Genomic DNA, 22,117 nt, shown 5'->3' with positions numbered 1-22,117 from the left:
TACAGGCGTGAGCCACAGCGGCCGGCATTGTTTGTTTGTTTTTTGAAAGCATGTTGATTTAAGGTGGCTTTAGTTGGAAGGTTAATGTCGGTCTTCTCTACTTAACAGGCCTACTCTATCATAAGCAAGGTCAAGGTTTTCTCAGAAATTGCTGCTGGTAACTACAAGGAAACAGTGAGGATGATAAACAAACATAAAAAAAAGACTCCTGAAAAACTGGCTTCTGGCTGAGCTCGCATTAGAATGTACATAGAGTTTGGAATCAAGGTCAATTATCAACAAGTCTGGTTTAGAAATAGTTAAAAAATACTTGCTAGTGCCTTCTTTCTTTCATTCTCTTTCTTTCTTTCTTTCCTCCTCTTTCTTTCCCTCTGACCATATGGTATGTGGCGTGGTGGTTTTTTCTTTGTTTATTTCTGAGGCCGCGTGTGCTCTTCCTGATCTCTCCCACACTGTCTAAAATAGCAGGTTGCCAACGACCTGGACCACACCCATGGCTGAATTTCTATCAGCTTGAACAAACACCCAACCAGTAACGTACTCGAGAACTCCAAATCCATTGTTTCCGGATGATCTCCTTGTTTCTTGTGTTATTACACTAACATCTGCTTCTGACCCTGTCAAGGCTTCAGGGTGAGAAGGACACCCCAAAATGCCAAGGGAGTTTGCCCAGAGTCCCACAGGACCCATGCATTCTTCCAGGAAGCCCTGGAGGCTGTGGACAAGGTGGGGAAGTGGACCTTGCCCTTGGAGCATCTGTCATGTTTTCTGCTGTCTGCAATTTTTTTTTTTTTTTTGAGATGGGGTCTCGCTCTGTTGCCCAGGCTGGAGTGCAGTGGCGCAATCTCAGCTCACTGCAAGCTCTGCCTCCCGGGTTCATGCCATTCTCCTGCCTCAGCCTCCCGAGTAGCTGGGACTACAGGCGCCCACCACCATGCCAGGCTAATTTTTGTATTTTTAGTAGAGACAGGGTTTCACCATATTAGCCAGGAAGGTCTCGATCTCCTGACCTCATGATCTGCCTGCCTCGGCCTCCCAAAGTGCTGGGATTACTGGCGTGAGCTGCCGCGCCCGGCCTCTAATTCTTATCACTTGGCTTTGAACCACCAAGGAGAGAAGGCTCTAGGTGCTAGGCTGTGCTGTGCCCTTCGTATATGTGGCCTCATCTAATCACAAGAATAACTCTGGGGTAGGGGAAGCATTTTTACCCACATTTTGTGCATTTAGGAGCAGAGGCTCACTGAGGTTCGAGACTTGCCCAAGGTCCTGAAGCCTGGAAGTGGTGATGCTGTTCGACTCCAAACTCTGTGCCCCTGGAGCTTCCAGGTCATTTGAAGTCATGATTTACACTTGCTTTCCATACTTGCAAAAGGATCTTAGATGATTGGCTAACGAAGAATAGATTTTCTGAGTTAAAAAATGAAAATGAGAAATAGATGGTGTGAAAATCCCCAAGATGGTGCATGGGCTGTGTGTGGACAGGATTTTCCAGGAATGCTATAGGCTCCCTCATGCAAGTTTGAGTCACAGGGTATGTGCAGCACCCTGGATGCCACTCAGAGAACCGCAGTCTCCCCCCAGGCAGGGCTGTAGCTGGCTCACTGCTGTGCCAGAGGAGAGCTGGGGCCTGTTGGTGCTGGCTCATGAGAGCCAGTGAGTAAATGTGCAGAATTCTGTGAGCTGGCTGATAAACACAGCCATTAAAAATAAATTATATATACTTACAATTAAATTATACCAGAAACAACAGTAATAAATACTTAAAACTTAGCCTCCTAATTATTTTACTATACTTCATGATAATCTGTGCTCTTACGGTTATTCTTCCTACTGCGTCTGTGTGTTGGCAGTGCTGTAGAGTGATGTGCTGCTACATAGCTCTCTGTGGCTCTGTGTTAGTGAAGCTTGAAATTGGCCAGGATGGTGAGGTAGGACGTGGGACTCAGTTCTGGAGGTTTGGCTCAGACACCAGACCAAATTGAGGACTAGCTAAAACAGGGCTGCAGTGGAAGCAGCTTTCCATAAGACACGCCCACCAGTGTGCCATGTCAGTTTTGCACTGTCATGGCAACACCCAAAAGATACCACCCCTTTCCATGGCAATGACCCAACTACCTGAAAGGTAATAACCTTTTCCTGGAAATTTCTGCATAAACCACCCCTTCGTTTCTGTGTAATTAAATGTGGATATGAATATGACTGCAGAATTGTCTTTGAGCTGCTACTCTGGGTGCACTGCCCATGGGGTAGCCCTGCTGAGCAAGTAGCAGCCCCGCTCCTGCCACTGTGCACTGCTGCTTCCATAAAAGGTGCTGTCTCACACCGCTTGTTTGCCCTTGAATTCTTTCCTGGGCAAAGCCAAGAACCCTCCCTGGCTAAGCCCCAATTTTGGGGCTTGCCTGTTCTGCATTAATGGGAGTATTTACACCACGGAAATCAGGCAATGCTACAAATCAGGGATTGATTTTTCGTTTTGTTGCTTGTCTATTCTTAGGAAGGTGTTGGATAAAATATTAGTAATACAGATGAGATTTAAAAGTGTTTTGTGTCTGTAGCCATCACCTTATGAGTAGCACAAAAGATATGGAGGAAATTTTCTTCTGATATTCAAAAACTAGTATCCAATAGTTTCTTCTGGTATTCAGAAACTATGATAGCAAAGAAGGTGCTCATGTCACTGATGAACATGTGAGGTTCCAACACAAATCTTTCTCATTTCACTTTTGTCTTACAAAGGTAAACAAATATATCCACCAGTAATCTGGTTGGAAACTTATTCATCAGTTGCTACCATAAGTTGGCTAGGGATACAAGAGTTTGGCAAAAATCAATAAAAATCCTCTGTGAGAATCAATGGCTCTATGGAATTTATGATAAATTTGCAATAAAGAGTCTTGCATATTTTGTTATTATTTGTAAAGAATATGCTACACATTCTTTGTGTCAGTAAGCTTTATACTATACCTGCATGCTTTACTTTTTCAGACACCCATCAGCATAGCACTGGCTGGACCCAGTGCCCAGTGAAGGGCCTGGCACACACTCTAGGTGCTGGCTGACCGAACTGAATTGAACAATTGGCAAACAGAACCAAAGTTAAAAAAACCCTTCAGCTGATTCTGGGGCTGGGGCAGGGAGAATACATTATGAGCCCGGGGCATCTTGTAACAGCAGAAAGTGAGTAAGTGCTCAAAAACAGAAGGTGCGGGCCCTGTTAGAGGGATGGGCACCAACCCAAAAGAGCTCCAGTGGCCAAGGCTAGAACAATATGAGCTACAAAATAACATCAGGTGGATTATAGTACAGAGAATCAAATAAAGACACAGGAGTCCATACTGATATAAATACATGAATGAGTAAATAATTCAATGGCGGAGAAGAGACACTTCCTGACAGAAGAGTGTAACACACATAGGCAATCCCCAGCCAGGAGGTGGAGCTGAGTCTTAATCAATGCCCCCTTCCTCCCCTCTCCTTTTTTTTTTTTTTTTTTTTGAGATGGAGTCTTGCTCTGTAACCAGGCTGGAGTGCAGTGACGTGATCTTGGCTCATTGCAACCTCTGCTTCACGGGTTCAAGTGATTCTCCTGCCTCAGCCTCCTGAGTAGCTGGGACTATGGGCACGTGCCACCATGCCTGGCTAATTTCTGTATTTTTAGTAGAGACAGGGTTTCACCATGTTGGCCGGGATGGTCTCCATCTTTTGACCTCGTGATCCACCCACCTTGGCATCCCAAAGTGCTGGGATTACAGGCATGAGCCACTGCACCTGGCCTCCCCTCTCTTTTGAGGGTGGGCTACGCTTAGTGATTTGCTACCAAAGAACAGATTTATGCACAAGGAAGCAGTAACTTTACTGTGGAGAAACCTGTCCAATATCCCCTCAACCACTTGATGAAGTGAACATCACAGGGATGCCAGGTGGCTATCAGTGCCCCTGAAATGATAAGACGATAGAGACACTTTGCCTTTGTGGCATGCTTTCCGAAAGCTGTGACCCCACTCTAACCAGAGGAAAACATCAGGTGAATCCAGTCCAGGGGACATTCTCTGGGATATCTGGCCAGTATTCTCAGGATGGTCAAGGCCACGGAAATCAAGGAAAGACTGAGAAATTTTCACAGACCAGGAGATATGATAATCAAATGAATATGGTGCCCCAATGCATCATGGATCCTGAAGTTTAGCTGATATTAATAATAATGTACCGATGTTGATTTTTCTTTTTTTGATTTTGAAAACTGTATTATGGTCATGTCAGATGTTAACCATGGGGTAAACTGGGAGGCAGTGGACAGGAACTCTCTGTACAATCATCACAGCTCTTCTGTGAATCTAACATTATTCCAAAATAAAAAGGTTATTTAATTTTTTTTTTTTGAGACAGTGTCTCACTCTGTCACCCAGGCTGGAGTACAGTAGCGTGATTTTAGCTCACTGCAACCTCCGTCTCCTGGGTTCAAGCGATTTTTATGACTCAGCTTCCCGAGGAGCTAGGATTACAGGCATGCGCCACCACACCTGGCTAATTTTTTGTATTTTTAGTAGAGACGGGGTTTTGCCATGTTGGTCAGACTGGTGTCAAATTCCTGGCCCCAAGTGATCCACCCACCTTGACCTCCCACAGTGCTGGAATTACAGGTGTGAGCCACCATGCCTGGCCAGGTTATTTAATTAAAAAACAAAAACAAAACTCTTTTAAGGGACCTTTGAGTTACCAGAAAAAAATAATACAAAATCCACACGGAACCATTAATGTCGCTTATTCATACAGGTGGTCCTCTGGGTCTACTTTCAGCCTCTACTTCCTCTGATCTTACTCAATTTTACACTAATAACTACACAATTACAAGGACGGGAAGGGGCAAGAAAGAAGGGGGAAAGGAGGCACACTGATCCCAGCAGAGAGCAGGAACTGACTGCCAGACCCTAAAACGTAGACAGAAGAGCCCCAAGGCAGCAGAGGGTGCTATGTGGGGCCCAGGAAGACAGGCTTCTCCATCTCAACAGCCCCTGGCGGGTGCCAGGATTCAAAATGGGGCAATAATTCTAAGTCTCCAAGAAAAGGATCAATTATGTCTAGGATTTTCCATTCCAGAAATCGGGATTATGCATGTTAGAACACAGAACAGCCAAGTTACATACTACTTCCACGTTTTAGAGCTTAAAGAAGTAGGTCCCTTTGAGCTATTCAAAAAGGCCATTCATCTGGATTTTGGCCAGATGGGTTAGGGGACACCTAAGTGCATTCTGGCCCATCATACTTTCCATCTTTGTAAACCTTCTAGCTTAAAGTTTTCCTTTTCCTTTAAGTTCTAATTCATTTCCTGGTCAGTCCATAAAATGGGAAAGAGAATCTAAGGAGAAAACACTTAGATGTTTGCAAACTGCCTTTTCTACCCTAGACTCGGCCTGCTGGAGCTCAGTCTTGCCAGATTGAGCGACTGAATGAACCAATGCAAGATCAACTAACTTAGGAAAAGCTGCGATGTGGCTGCGGTTTGGGAAGAGTGTGATCTGCAGGAAACAGCCACGGTTGATGCCTGGGGTTTTGGGCCGGGTCGTCTGTGTTCTGTTTCACCAGGATGCTAAGGCTTCCGCCTGCACTTCTCCCTGCAGTCCTCTATGCTGTCTGCACACTCTGTAGACATCTGAGGACGAAGCAAACTTCAGGAGTCCTTCTGTGTTTTTGCCGAGGACATTGTGCCTGAGGCTGCCTGCTGCCCCGTGCCCTCCACTTCACGGGCTTTGGAAAATGTCCTTTGACATAAAAAAAACCTGGTCTCAGGATTTTTCATCACATCAGCAGGTCCCCCCCAGGAGCTGTAACAGCACAGTGTAGAGGAAAAATACTATGCGATCGGGCTGGGAGATGACAAAGCTTGGCTATCGAGACGTTTCTTGTGAAGTGTGCCGTGCTCTCTGGTTCTTTGTTCAATCCGCAGTTACTCGGCCTGGTGACAGGCAAAGTCACATCCTTCTCAAGAACGGGGAGTATTTAACGGTCCCATGAAGATGGGAACTGCCACCTTCCCTGGGATGGATGACTAAACCCCCAACTCTGTGTCCTTCTCAACATACACAGAGGAGAAAAACAAGCCACCCTACTTCCTTGGAGACCGGCCTGCAACTTTCCTGATACAGAATGGATTATTCATCATTTTCTTTCCCCAAGCTCCTAGCCCGGAATCTCATTGCGGAGGCTCAGCTTAGGCAGGAGGAATGCTTTCTTGCCATGGGATTTTTTTTTTTTTCCTCCGTACATTGCATCCATCTCCTGCATGGGTGTGGGGCAGACACCCCTCCCTCCCACAATTCTGAGTCCATTAATCGTAGTGGGGCTCATCCGCTCCACTCCAGGGTAGGGAGTATGTCCCAGGCCTGGCCAGTCAGAGCAGTCCATGTCTCTGGCTTCAGTGATTGGTTTGGGGACAGTCATGTGATCCAAGCCAAGCCAATGAGGAGGCTTGCTCTTTTCCTAGAGCTGCTGAGTTTGGAAGGTGCTGGGGTTGCCAGTGGCCACCTCATTACACAGGTGGGGCAAGAATCTGCTTGAGACTATGAAGCTCACAAAGATGAAAGAGACAGATTCCTTTTTTTTGTTTTGTTTTGTTTTAAGGATCGGAAAGTTTAATAGGCAAGAAAGAAGGAAGAAGACAGAAGGAAGAAGCTCCCGGTACAGAGAAAGAGGGAAGGGGGCTCCAAAGCCGAGAGAGGTAACCCCAACAGACATTCCTGAGCATCCCTTGAGCACCTGGATCTAGCCAGGCCTGAAGCTGGTGCTTCTGGCCTTTTCAGTTACATGAAAAATAACTTCAACTACTTCTTCTTCTCCTTCTTTTGCTTAGGCTAGTCTGAGTTGGGTTTCTGACACTTGCAAACAGTAAAATTTCCTGGAAAATATGCTTATTGACACGAGCACAAATATCACTATGTACTCAGAATGAAAGGTGTTAATGCGAGTTCTGACTTGTTTGAATAACACCCACCAGGCTATAATCATGCACCAAATTTACCTTTAAACTTGTAAGAGTAAAGCAGTGGCCCCAGAGAAGAAGTGATTTAAGACCAAGGAACCAACCACAGGTAGTAAAACATTAGGTGGAGAAATTTGGAACAAATAAACAGTTCTTTAGCTACAGCAGCCTCTGGACTATAAACCTCAAATTTCTGTTTCAAAAGTTATACCAGGGAAAACATTCCAAAGTTTTTTTTTTAAAAAAACTTCCAGTTGAAGAAACAGGTAAAATTTATAAACATTCATCTGTTGTATATATTATACATTAATGTCAAGCATATTTATCAGATGTATCAATATGATTATATTACCATATATGCAAATGCAGATACATGTATGTGTATATTTAGAACCACATATCTCCAAGTTCTGTTTTAAAGAGGTAATGAAGGCAGGTAATCCCAGCACTTTGGGAGGCCAAGGTGGGCAGATCCCCTGAGGTCAGGAGTTCGAGACCAGCCTGGCCAACATGGCGAAACTCTGTCTCTACTAAAAATACAAAAATTAGCCAGACATGGTGGTGGGCGCCTGAATCCTAGCTACTTGGGAGGCTGAAGCATGAGAATTGCTTGAACCCAGGAGGCAGAGGTTGCTGTGAACCGAGATCGTGCCACTGCACTCCAGCCTAAGTAACAGAGTGAGACTCCGTCTCAAAAAAAAAAAAAAAAAAAAAAGAAAAAGAGGTAATGAAAACTGTTCAAAGCGTATTTTCCCTTTTTCCTATTCCTCAGTTAACTAAGTAAACTATTAACCAGCGCAGTTCCTAGCAGATAGCAGGGGCATTTGTTCTTTCTCCTATCCCCAGAATCTCCTATCCTCCTTTTTAGCCCTTCCTTCAGACACTGGGTAAATGAAAGAGGCAGAATAGCATAGTGTTATGAGTGGAGGTTGGTAAACTTTTGCTTAGAGAGCCAGAGAGTAAATATTTTTGGCTTTGTGTGCCATATGATCTCTGTCTACTCAACTCTGCCATTGGAGCAGAAAAGCAAACACTGGTGGGCATGGAGGTGTTACAATAAAACTTTATTTATAAAAACAGGAGATGGTCTCAATTTGACCCATGGGATGTAGTCTGCCGACCTCTGGTTAAGAGCATGGGATTTAGAATTAAGCAGAATTTGTTCATCTATCTCCTCTGCCTCCTACCATCTATAACCCCGAAAAATGTGTTACATTTTGTGCCTCACCTGTAAAATGGAGATGACAACAGATACTTCTTACTTTGTGAGAACTGAATGAGATCATATATATTAAGTACTTAGAACACTTCCTGGTACGTATAATAAGTGCTCATTAAACATTAGCCACCAGACATTATCATCAGCATCAAAAAAGAAACTGAAAGGGGGGAACTGAGTTTGTCCAGGAACTTCAGCAACATCCCTGGTGAAAAGATAGTGGAGGCGAATGAGGAAGCCCCTATCTGAAACTGCATTTTCTTCTATCATCGGTGGCTTTCATTTCTACCCACATGATATATCATCCCCCATAAGCATGTGAAGTGGCAGGCTGGCAGCACTGCAGTGAGGAACTTGCCTGAGCATTCAGGTTACCGAGGTGCTCTGGGCTGTTGGGAAAGACTTCCAGACTGGGACTCAGGAGACTTAATCTTGGTTCTGGCCGTAACTGATTACACAATCTTGGGAACATTGCAGAACCTCTTTGGGCTTCAGTTTATACAGTGATGGGATGGTCCCAAAGGCCTGTATGCAGATTCAGAAGGGGGAAAGGGAGCCTGTGTTCCTGCCCGGCAAAAGTTGGAAACTGAGCCTCAGAAAGGCTAGATTGCCGTTGGAGTTTGAACTTCAGTCTATCGTACTCCAAAGCCTTTGTGTTCTTCACTGCACTCCCAAAGAGCTTCCCCTTTAAGGCAGTGAGTAGCCAGGCACACGGGCACTCTTTAGGTTGGGCAGGATGTCATGAGGTTGCAAGAGGGACAAAGGACTGCATCCAGAAGTCACGTGGGAAGCTCTGGCTGGAATGGGAGCAGGGCAGAACAGGCCAATGTAGGTTTCCTTACCTAGCTGCTTTATAAGAACAGCACTAGTGTTCACAGGACAACCCTCACTCACAGCTCCTTTCCTGGAAATCATAAAGCACTGAAGAAACCAACAAGCAAACATCATAATGGCAGGCACAACGTGGCAAGCACATCTGACTTTGTGACTTGAATTTCACATGCCTGACACTTAGGCAGAGACTCCACGTTACTACTCAACAGTTGCTTCAGGGCGTTGCAAATGGCCCTGTAGGTTATGCCTCGCACAACTCCAGGGGGTGCCATCTTCGTGGACTCTACTGTGAATGGTGACTGGAGTTGTGCAAGATGGTGGCCCTAGGCTATACTTTTTTTTTCTTTTTTTTTTTTTTTTGAGACAGAGTCTCACTCTGTTGCCCAGGCTGTGGCATGATCTTCGCTCACTGCAACCTCTGCCTCCCGGGTTCAAGCAATTCTTGTGCCTCAGCCTCCTGAGTAGCTGGGACTATAGGTATGTGCCACCACGCCTGACTAATTTTTTGTGTTTTTGGTAGACATGGGGTTTCACTATATTGGCCAGGCTGGTCTCAAACTCCTGGCCTCAAGCGATCCTCCTGCCTTGGCCTCCCAAAGTGCTGGGATTACAGGCAGGAGCCACCACGCCCGGCCCCTAGGCTATACTTTGGCAAAAAAAGCTATGATATATAACGTGTACTCTTAAGCATATCGTGGGTGCCAATGTACTTTGTCAACCAAGAGTTTCTGTTTTTCTACCTTGTATGTCACTCCATGGGTAAGTTATTTGCAAAGGCATCCACCTAGTCGTTGGGAGGTCTTGGGAAGTTTTCTGTCCATGGGAAGGCTCACAGTGGAGGCAGGTGGCTGCCAGCGTGCTCCTCTTATCTTCCGGCTATCATAGGCGCCAGGTGCTGGGCTAAGCAATTTGCAAACAATGACCCATTTAATACTACAGTAACCCCACATGGGAGGAACTATTAGGATTCCAATTTTACAGAAATGGGAACTGAGGCTTTGAGAGGTGACGCAAGTTGTGCATGATCCCACAGCTGGTCAAGAGCAGGGCAGAACTGTGTGGGGCAGACTCACTTGAACTTCAGGACACCCACGCTAGCCACTGTGATGTCTACAAACACATTTGGGTCTCTAACTTCTGCCTCCACCTCCCATTCCCTGTTGAAATGGCTGTCACGTCCCTCTCTGTTGGTTATGGTCACCACAAAGGCTGAAATAAATTTTTCCGTTTGGGAACTCTTTCTTGGGAAAAGAGCAGCTAAGCCTTACAATATTAGGACAATCCTCTTCCAAAGGAAACAATCCTTGAAAACTCTACCGCGGGGAAGTCACAGCGCCCTCTCCAGGGACTCAAAGAATCAATAAGAGACAAGAGTATGCTGGAATCAAGACAGCTACACATTTCTTAGAAAAACTGGACCCCAAAATGAGATGAGATTTGATGAGAGACGCTCTTCACTACCTCCCTTTTTCTTTTTTATAGCTTACAGGTCGAGGTCATCGGGCAAATAGAAAGCAAAGCCATCGGAAGGAGAAACTCAGTCCACACGGCTGCCCTCACTCAGGCCTGCAAAGGACCTTTTGTCACTAAGAGCTCAGAGGAAGCCTGCACGAATGTCTCTCGATCTAGGAATGCTCTGAAAGGGAGCCAAGAGCAGTTTTGTGAGGATAGGGTGGAGGCAGGGGGGTCTTCTGAGGAAAGCGTGGCAGGGACAGAGGCTCAGCTTGCCCCCTGGAAAGGCTCAGGCTGCTGTGAGGTGCCCTGGGCATGGGCCAGGGAGCATCTGTCTGGCTGCCAACAGTTCCTTAGCTAATAAAGCAGGCAGCAACTGCATGTAGAAATAAGAATTTTTAAAATTCATGTACAGCCAAGTGATTGTAAAAGTGTGCTTTGTTGGCCAGGCGTGGTGGCTCACACCTGTAATCCCAGCACTGTGGGAGGCCGAGACGGGCGGATCACGAGGTCAGGAGATCGAGACCATCCTGGCTAACACGGTGAAACCCCGCCTCTACTAAAAATACAAAAAATTAGCCGGGTGCGGTGGCGGGCGCCTGTAGTCTCACCTACTCGGGAGGCTGAGGCAGGAGAATGGCATGAACCCGGGAGGTGGAGCTTGCAGTGAGTGGAGATTGCGCCACTGCACTCCAGCCTGGGCGACAGAGCGAGACTCCGTCTCAAAAAAAAAAAAAAAAAAGTGTGCTTTGTTGTCTTTGAAAACCAGTTGATGATACTGCTGCAGCCAGCAGCTGACCCAATGGTTTTCTCCCAGTTGTTACCTGCAAATGGAGCCAGAGTTTAATTCACAGTGACTAGCTGCGTGGTCCTGGGCAAATTACTTAATCTCTCTGAGTTTCAGGTTTCTTGTCTGTAAAATGCAGATCATGAGAGAGCCCATGCCATAGGCTGTTGCATTAAATAAGGGAAAGCAGGTAAATGCCTTACCACAGTGTCCCTCCTGCTCCTCCTCATTATTCCATTATAATAACTCTACTGTTCTCATTCATCAACAAAATATAAACTGTTATACAAAACAGAATCTTTTTTTTTTTTTTGAGGTGGAGTCTTGCTCTGTCACCCAGGCTGAAGTGCAGTGGCGTGATCTCAGCTCACAGCAACCTCCACCTCCTGGGTCCAAGCAATTCTCCTGCCTCAGCCTCCAGAGTAGCTGGGACTACAGGCGCCTGCCACCATGCCCGGCTAATTTTTTTTTTTGTATTTCAGTAGAGATGGGGTTTCACCGTGTTGCCCAGGCTGGTCGCAAACTCCTGAGCTCAGGCAATCTGCCCGGCTCGGCCTCCCAAAGTGCTGGGAATACAGGTGTGAGCCACCATGCCCGGCCAAAACAGAATCTTTTATAATACATTCTCTTGCTCCTTCAGTAGTGAAGGTTGGACGTCTTTACCACTGGGTGACACACTTATGTGATTAAAACAAAATACCCCTCCCCAAATTTGTACACTTAGATTCACAGCTGCATCATTTGCAACAGGCAAAAGGCGGAAGGAGCCCATGTGTCTACCCATGGAAGAACGGATAAGCAAAATGTGGTCTATCATACAAGGGAGCATTCTTCACCTTTCAAAAGGAAGGACGGTCTGACGCATGCTACAACACGGATGAACCTTGAGGACTTGGTGCTAAGTGAAACCAGCCAGACACAAAAGGACAAATATTGTATGATTTCACTTATACAAGGTACACAGAGTAGTCAGATTCACAGACACAGGAAGTAGAATGGTGGTCTTTAGAGGCTAGGGTGAGAAGGCAACAGGCAGACAGTGTGCTCTTGTTTAATAGGGACAGAGTTTCAGTTTTGCAAAATGAAAAGAGTTCTGTGGCTCAACGGTGTGACAGCAGCGCCACAATGTGAATGCACTCAACACCGAACTGTTCCTTAGAAATTGTGAATATGGTGAATTTCACGTTATATGTATTTTACCACAATTTAAAACATAAAAAATTGCACAAACCAACACAAAAAGTCAAGTTTCTCAGAGGTTCCTTTCTAGGACGTGGTGATGGCAATGTTCTGAAAGTGGCTTGTGGAGATGGCTGCACCCTTCTGTAAATACACTAAAATGTGTTGAATTGTACGCTTAAAATGGGCAGGGTTTATGCTGCATAAATTATACCTCTATAAAGCTGTTCAAAGCAAGGAAGCAAACAAATGCTAAGGTCATGAGGAACCCTGTAGTGTGACGGGTGCACTTGCTGCCTTGGTTGTGGCAATGGCTTCACAGGTATATCCATGTGCCCAAACCTAGCAAAAGATATGCTTTAGACATGTACGGTTTTATTGTATGTCAACTATACCTCATAGTTATCCACATAAGAATGAAACCCCTATATTTTATTAAACAATGTCCCTTTTGATGAGCATTTAGGTTTCAAATGTTATGCCACTACAAATAATACTTCAATAAATATCTTTGTATGAAAAAAAAGAAATACAGATATTGTGTGTCCGCCTCCTCCCCCACTGACAAGTCACAAAATTAGAATTTCCCATGGAGGGGCCCCGGGAACCTGTAATTTTACTGAACAGTCCCCCTTAAATTCTGATAATCAGACATGTTTAGGGAAACACTGGCTCAGACTTCACAGACTTAGCTTTTCAGGTGCTTATGTGTTGAGAGTGTCTACTTGGACGCTGAGTTTCAGGCTCTACAGACATTCTCTTGATGCCATGTGCCATCAAGAAGGCAGAGACCTGGGCATATGAAGAAGTCTGGCCCAGGTCACAGAGCTAGGAAGGAGCAGAGCACTGATCTGCCTAAAAATGAAATCCATCTCTGCATTTTCAAAAGCACACCTTGTTTTCCACTTCCTCTCAGGAAGTTGCACATTTTTGGAAAACTGGTTCTATGTGAGCCAAGATGCAACTCCAAGAAATGCCCAGAAGAGGGTGCTAAGATTCTCTCCCTCCCAGGACCCGCCAGAATGACTCAGAACTCCACAGGGTCGACTCTGTCTCTGCCGCCTGAGTGCGGCGTGTGATCACAGTGGCACCGCTGTGGATGAGCGCCACCCTGCAGCTGCATGCGAGCGCCGGGCTGCACGAAGGCGACACGGCCCCACTATCCCCCAGTGGCCCGGACTCACCGGAGGTGGGTTTTCAATGACCAGTTCATAGGTCAGCCCTGCAGACCCAAATCTCAGGATGTCTCCAGGGATGAGCTTCACAGCCACGTTTTGAATGTGGCACTCGTTGACAAACGTGCCATTGCGGGAATTGAAGTCCTGGAGAACAAAGCTGCGCTCCGCCTCGTTATATTCAATGAGTGCATGGTGGTTGTCGATGTCAGGAGACTGCAACGGAGAAGGAGGACAGTCGTAGCCATGAAAACAAAAATGACACAGCCCCTAATGTTTCGAGCTGAGTGCTTTACCTGTTTTGCCGCCACCAGATCATCACGACAATCCTCATTTTAAAAGGAGGACGCTGAAGATCAGAGAGGTTAAGCGACTTGCCCGAGGCCACACAGCTAGTGCGTGAAGGAGCTTGGGATATGTGCTCTCTCTGACACCAGACCTGGGGACAGGTACCTAAGTTGTTGAGTGGGGAAATCAGGCAACACAAAGGCAAAGGGATCTTGGGAGAGTCATATTGGGCAAATACGGGACCAGGGAATTGGCCATTTTCTTTTCTTTTTGTTTGTTTTTATTATTTTTTTAATTTTACCAAAACTGAAAATGGTCAAGGAATTGGCCATTTTCTATTGTCCTGACTCCACATGGGTATTTATGGTGGTACTCAGTACCAGGGCAGGAGGCAGAAATGGCCCAAACAAGAAATAGAGAAAAGTACTAAAGAAGCCATTACCGTTACTTATAATCCCACCCCCACCAGTGGCAGCCATGGTTAACATTGAGGTTCACATCCTTCAACGTTTTTTTCTATGCTTACGTTCTTTTAAATTTTTTTTAAACAAAATTAATGACACCCTACATACATAGTTTTATAACTACCTTTGAAAAACCCTGATGTACAATAAACATTTCCCATGCGATTAGTTATTTCCATTGCTTCTTAAAAGCTACTCAGGATTTGCCTAACCACAGATGGCCTGCTTCTCAAAAGGGGGCTTGGGGTGACCATGTTTCCCCAAAGGAAAGGGGCCCCAGCCAGTGCGTCTGTAAACTGATGGCAGCGGACAGAAGCTCCTCTGTAATTTCACTTTAATAAGAGGACTGAGCTCAGCACAAAGGAGGTGACTGCATGTTCCGCTAGCCGCAGGGCCCTGGAGGGATGAAGGGAAATGTTCTGACTGTGAGCTGCAGGGCACACTGAAGTCTTCGTCTTTTTTGTTTGAGACAAGAGTCTCGCTCTGTCACCCAGGCTGGAGTGCAGTGGCACGATCTTGGCTCACTGCAACCTCCACCTCCCGGGTTCAAGGAATTCTTCTGCCTCAGCCTCCGGAGTAGCTGGGACTACAGGCATGCGCCACCACGCCCAGCTAATTTTTGTTTGTTTGGTTGTTTGTTTGTTTGTTTGTTTGTTTGTTTTGAGACAGAGTCTCACTCTGTCGCCCAGGATGGAGTGCAGTGGCGTGATCTCGGCTCACTGCAAGCTCCGCCTCCCGGGTTCACGCCATTCTCCTGCCTCAGCCTCCCGAGTAGCTGGGACTATAGGCGCCCACCACCACGCCTGGCTAATTTTTTGTATTTTTAGTAGAGGCAGGGTTTCACCATGTTAGCCAGGATGGTCTCGATCTCTTGACCTTGTGATCCACCCACATCGGCCTCCCAAAATGCTGAGATTACAGGCGTGAGAGGCGGGGTTTCACCATATTGGCTAGGCTGGTCTGAAACTCCTGACCTCATGATCCACATGCCCCGGCCTCCTGAAGTGCTGGGATTACAGGCTTGAGCCACCGTGCCCAGCCAAAGTCTTCATCTTTTAAGGGCACTGTCAACCAGACATCCATGCCAGCTTGAGACTTTGCAATTATTTTCTAAGTTTATCTTCTCAGGGTGCCCTGTCCAGCTTTTATATAAAAGTACTTGCACTTAGACATATAAAGTTCCATCATGTAACAACCTAGAGCTTATATTAATAATAAAATATATTAATATGTATACTAGAGTAACAATAAAACATATTACTTACACCTTACAAGCCAGGAAATTGCTTAGTGCTTTATTGCATTGCCCTATTTCATCTTCACAACAATCTAGGAATAGTTTCCCATTTGGTAGATAGGGAAACTGAGGCACAGAATGAATTTATCCAAAGTCACCCCGCTTGACAAGTCACCTGGCTTGTAATCAGGTTCGCCTGATTCAAATATCTGTGCTGTTAGCCACTTTCCAAGTTTCCACCAAACACTTTGCCACCCAAAATATGGAAACACAAAAGAAAGCTGAAGTAGCCATACTAACTGCAGCCAAGGCAGTTTCAGAACAAGAAAAACTGGGGATAAAGAGAAGCATTAGGCCAGGCGTGGTGGCTCATGCCTGTAATCCCAGCACTTTGGGAGGCCAGGGCAGGCAGATCCCCTGAGGTCAGGAGTTTGAGATCAGCCTGACCAACATGGTGAAACCCCATCTCTACTAAAAATACAAAAATTAGCTGGGTGTAGTGGTGCACACTTGTAATCCCAGCCACTCAGGAGGCTGTGGAAGGAGAATCGCTTGAACCCAGTAGGTGGAGGTTGCAGTGAGCTGAGACCACGCCATAACACTCCAGCCTGGGTGACATGAGCGAGACTCAAAAAAAAAAAGACAGCCATAAATAATGGTAAAGGGGTAATTCTCCAAGAAGACATAACAATGCTTGATGTGCATGCACCTAACAACAGAGTGCCAAAATACACAAGGCAAAAACTGATAGAACTGCAAAGAAAAATAGATAAGCCCAATATGACAGCTGCAACTCCCACAACCCTCTGTCAGTAATTAGCAGAGCCAGCAGGCAGAAAATTAGTAAAGGCATAGTTAAACTGAACAACACTGTCAAGCAACAAGATCTAATTGATATTTATAGAACACTTAACCCAACAACAACAAGGTGCGCGTTCTTCTTGGGCCGACATGGAACACTCACTAAGCTATACCCCATTCTGAGCCATAAAACACACCTCAATGAATTTAAAGGAACAGAAATCATGTTGAGTATGCTCTCAGACCACAATAGAATAAACCTGAAATCAGTAACAGAAAGATAGGTGGAAAATCCCAAAACATTTGGAGATTAAACAACACATTTCTAAATAACACACGGTGAAGGAAGAACTCTCAGGAGAAATTAAAAATTATCTTAACTAAATGAAAATGAAAATACAACTTAAAATTTGTGGGAAGCAGTGAAAGCAGTGCTTACAGGGAAATTTATAGCCTTGACTTTTTTTTTTTTCTTTTTCAGGAGAACAGGGTCTCGCTATATTGCCCAGGCAGGTCTTGAACTGCTGGGCTCAAGCTACTCCCGCCTCTTGCCTCCCTGAGAGCTGGGATTACAGGCATGAGCCACCGCGCCCGGCGAAATTTATAGCCTTGAATGCACACATAAGAAAAGAAGAAAGATCTGAAATCAATAATCAAAGTTTCTACCTTAGGAGACTAGAGGAAGAAGAGCAATATAAGCCTAACATAGACAGAAGAACTGAAAGAAAAATTAGATCAGAAATGAATGAAATTGAAGACAATAGAGAGAATCAAAGAAAACAAAAGTCAGTTCTTTGGAAAGATCAATAGAACTGACAAACCTCTAGTAGGTAACCAAGAAAAAAAGAAGACAAATTATTTATATCAGACATGAAAGAGAGGCCATCACAGCTGATCCCATGGATATATTTGTTATAGAATATTTATAAAAATATATTTTATATTCCTATTTACATGCTATAAAACATATGTTATATGTTTATATAACATATGTTTTATATCATATCAATATATATTTATATTATATTTATAATATATAACATATTTATTTTATATGTTTATATAACATACGTTTTATATCATATCAATATATATTTATATTATATTTATAATATATAACATATTTATTTTATAAATGTTATATAAATATTTATATTTATAATTTATATATCATTTATATTATTTTATATATTATTTATAATGATATATAAAGGAATATTATAAACAGCTCTCTGTCTACAAATTTGATAACTTAGATGAAATGGACCAATTTCTTGAAAGACACAATTTACCCAAACTCATACAAGGAGGAACAGATGATCTGGGCCCTTATCTATTAAAGAATTTGAATCAATAGTTAATAACCTAAAACAGAAAGCCCCAGGCCTAGATGGGTTCCCTGGTGAATTTTATCAAACATTTAAGGAAGAAATGATACCAGCTCCCTACAATCTCTTCCAGAAAATAGAAGCAGGAGGAATACTTCCTAACTTATTCTGTGAGGCCAATATCATCTGAATACCCAATCAAGATAAACACATTACAAGAAAGGAAAACTACAAGCCAATATCTCTCATATACATAGACGTGAAGTCTAACAAAATATTAGTGAATATTATCCAACAATGTATAAAAACAATTATACACCACAACTAAGTGGGATTTATTCCAGGTATTCAAGAACTGATTTGGCGTTTGAAAATCAATTAATGTAACCAATTGCATCAAGAGGCTAAAGAAAAAAAAATGGGGAGATATATTCTTTTATTTGTAATTGCCAAGTGAAATATGATGTTTGAAATCTTTTCATATGCTTATTTGCCATCTGTATATCTTCTTTGGCAAAGTATCTGTTCAGATCTTTTGTCCATCTTTAATTTGGGTTGTTTTCTTATTGCTGGGTTTTAAGACTGGGCTTGAGTTAATAATAACATATGAATATTGATTCATCAATTGCAACAAATGTATCATAGTAACGAAGATTTTAATAATGGGGAAACTGTGTGTGTATGTGTGAGTGTGGTGGGGGAGGGGTTGTTATAGCTCAACTTTCTGTGAACCTAAAACTGCTAAAAAAAAAAAAAAAGTCTAGGCCAGGCATGTTGGCTCATGCCTGAAATGCCAGCACTTTGAGGGGCCAAGGCAGGAGGCTTGAACCCAGGAGTTCAAGATCAGCCTGGGCAACATAGGGAGACCCTATCTCTACAAAAATAAAAGAATTAGCCAGGTGTGGTGGTGCACACCTGTGGTCTTAACTACTTGGGAGGCTGAGGTGGGAGGATTGCTTTGGCCCGGGAAGTTGAGGCTGCAGTGGGCCATGATGGCACCACCACACTCCAGCCTGGGCAACAGAGCGAGACCCTGTCTCAAAACAAACACACAAAAAAATAAAGTTTATTAAATAAACATGAAAACATATTAGCTCTTTGGGAAATGCTACCCACATCATCTTCATCTCCATTCCTATTGACCACATTTCTTTGTGCTCTAAGAACTCTCTCTCTCTTTTTTTTTTGAGATGGAGTCTTGCTCTGTCACCCAGGCTGGAGTGCAGTGGTGTGATCCTGGCTCACTGCAACCTCTGCCTCTCAGGTTCAAGCAATTCTCCTGGCTCAGCCTCCTGAGTAGCTGGGATTACAGGAGTACACCACCACATCCAGCTAGTTTTGTATTTTTAGTAGAGACAGGGTTTCACCATGTTAGCCAGGCTGGTCTCAAATTCCAGACCTCAGGTGATCCGCCCGCCTCAGCCTCCAAAAGTGCTGGGATTACAGGTGTGAGCCACGGCACCCAGCCTATGAACTCTTAATGATTCATCAAAGAGATAAGTTCTATGTGTTGCATTTTGTTTTTCTCTTCCCAAATCCCATTACTTTTAGCTCCTCAGAAGCTGTCAAGCTGTGATTAAGAAATCAAAGCCAGCAGGAAGTTCTGGATGATACCACAAAATGGGACAAGCCTCCGCCTCATGTTAGGCCAAGGGAGAGTTTCTGAGGACTGCCTGATAATACCACTCTCTCCTGTATTCAGATAACTGCAAAAAACTGATGTTGGTAGAAAGCTCTGCTGCCAACATAGGCTGAATATACAAGCTCCACTCTGCTGAGCTGTCTCATTATGAGATTAACTGCTGTTCTGTTTTTATTATTATTATCAGCTAACATATTTTGAGAAGTTCCTGTGAACTGGGCCTTACCAAAGCACTTTGTGTTCATTCCCTCATTTAATCTGCAAAACAGCCCTTTACAGGGAGTTCTACTATAATTTCCATATTACAGATGGAGAAGCTGAGACTCAAAAGGCGAAGTAAGAGACCAGCATTACCCTGTCAGTAAAACCAAAGACATTATAAGAAAAGAAAACTACAGACCAATATCCCTAATGAATACTGATGCAAAAATCTTCAACAAAATACTAGCAAACATAATTCAACAGCTTATTAAAAGGATTATACACCATGACCAAGTGGGATTTATTCCTGGAATGCAGGGATGGTTCAACATGAAAATCAAATCTGTCTAATATAATGCATTAACAGAATGAAAAGGAAGAACCAGATGACTATCTGGACTGATGGAGAAAAAGCACTTGGCAAAATTCAACACTCTTTCCATGATGAAAACACTAAAAAATACTAGGAATAGAAGAAAACTACATCAACATAATAAAGGCCATATGTGAAAAGCTCATAGCTAACATAATTTTCAGTGGTGAAAGACTAAGACTTTTCCTCTAAGACCAAGAATGACATAAAGATGCCCACCCTCACCACTTCTATTTGAAATAGTACTGGAAGTCCTAGCCAGGGCAGTTAGACAAGAAAAAGAAGTGAAAGGCGTTCAATATATCCCAGAAATAAAATTACCTGTATTGTTGGACAACATGATTTTTATATGTAGAAAGCCCTAAAGATTATACACACACACAAACACACACACATACATATAACACTGAATTCATAATAAATGATACAAAATCATTTATTTTGTACGCAGGATACAAAATCAGCATGCAAAAATCAGTGGTATTTCTATACACTAACAATAAACAAGCTGAAAAGTAAAATAAGAAAACAATTCCATTTACAATAGCATCAAAAAGAAGAAAGTATTAGAAATAAACTTAACCAAGGAGGCAAAAGACTTGTACATTGAAAACTACACAATGTTGCTGAAAGAAATTAAAGAAGACACAAATAAATGGAAAGACAACCCATGTTCATGAACTGGAAGACCTGATATTGTTTAGAACATCAGTACTACCCAAGCAACCTACAGATTTAATGCAGTCTTTATCAAAATCCCAATGGTGTTCTTTTTTCCCAGAAACAGAAAATTTTATTCTAAAATTTATATGGATTCTCAAAGGAACCCTGAAAAGCCAAAACAATCTTGAAAAAGAAGAACAGCTGGAAGTGTCATACTTCCTGGTTTCAAAAGTTATTAAAAAGATCGGGTAATCAAAACACTGTGGGCTTAGTATTTATGCCAGACACATAGACAATGAAACGGATTAGAAAGCCCCCATATAAACCTTTGCATATATGGTCAAATGATTTTGGACAAGGGTGTCAATACCATTCAATGGTGGAAAGGACAGTCTTTTGAACAAATGATCCTGGGAAAACTGGATATCCACATGTATTAGTAAAAGAATGAAACTACACCGGGCACAGTGGCTCATGCCTATAATCCCAGCACTTTGGGAGGCTGAGGTGGGCAGATCACGAGGTCTGGAGATCAAGACCATCTGGGCTAACACAGTAAAACCCTGTCTCTACTAAAAATACAAAAAATTAGTCAGGCGTGGTGGCGGGTGCCTGTAGTCCCAGCTACTCGGGAGGCTGAGGCAGGAGAATGGCATGAACCCGTGAGGCAGAGCTTGCAGTAAGCCGAGATCACGCCACTGCACTCCAGCCTGGGTGACAGAGCGAGACTCTGTCTCAGAAAAAAATAAATAAATAAAACTGGACCCTTAACTTACACCATAAACAAAAATTAGTTCAAAATGGATCAAAGACCTAAACATAAGAGCTAACACTATAAAACCCTTAAAAGAAAACATAGAAGAAATGCTTCAGGACAATAAATTTGACAGTTATTTCTTGGCAATGACACCAAGAACACAGGCAACAAAAGTAAAAATAGATAAACTGGAATACATTAACATTAAAACTTCTGTGTATCAAAGGATACACTCAACACAGTGAAAAGGTAACCTATGGAATGGAAGAAAATATTTACAAATCACATATCTGAAAAGGGGTTAATATCCATGATATATAAAGAACCCCACAACTCAACAGTAACAAAACCAAAATAACCCTATTAAAAAATGTGCAAAGGATTTGAATGGACTTTCTCCAAAGAAGATATACAAATGGCCAACATGCATATGAAAAGAATGCTCAAGATCACAAATCATTAAGAAATTCAAATCAAAACCACAAGGAGATACCACTTTGCACCCTTTAGGATGGCTACTATAAAAACACAGAAAATAAGTGTTGGCGAGGATGTGGAGATGTTAAACCCTGGTACACTGTGGCTGGGAATCTAAAATAGTGCAGCCACTGTGGAAACATTGTGGTTCCTCAAAAATGTAATAATAGAATTACCATATGATCCAGCAATGCCACTTCTGGGTATATATTCAAAAGAATTGAAAGCAGGGTCTCAAGGAGACATTTGTACAGTCATGTTCCT

At 43.4% G+C, this 22,117-nt stretch overlaps 1 protein-coding gene across 1 annotated transcript in view; it reads right to left on the bottom strand.

Moving 5' to 3' along the window:
• The window catches only part of FHAD1 (forkhead associated phosphopeptide binding domain 1), a 144,970-nt gene that overhangs the window by 111,865 nt on the left and 10,988 nt on the right, over positions 1-22,117 (bottom strand). Inside the window, exon 2 of the mRNA XM_030805368.1 lies at positions 13,632-13,838. Within this exon, the coding sequence (XP_030661228.1) occupies positions 13,632-13,838 (207 nt within the window). The remainder of the gene's footprint in view (positions 1-13,631; positions 13,839-22,117) is intronic.

Source organism: Nomascus leucogenys, chromosome 24 (genome assembly GCF_006542625.1).
Source record: "Nomascus leucogenys isolate Asia chromosome 24, Asia_NLE_v1, whole genome shotgun sequence".
NCBI classification, from domain to species: Eukaryota; Metazoa; Chordata; class Mammalia; order Primates; family Hylobatidae; genus Nomascus; species Nomascus leucogenys.
The sequence above is the reverse complement of the archived record's forward strand: the minus strand, read 5'-3'. Positions and strand labels throughout refer to the sequence as shown.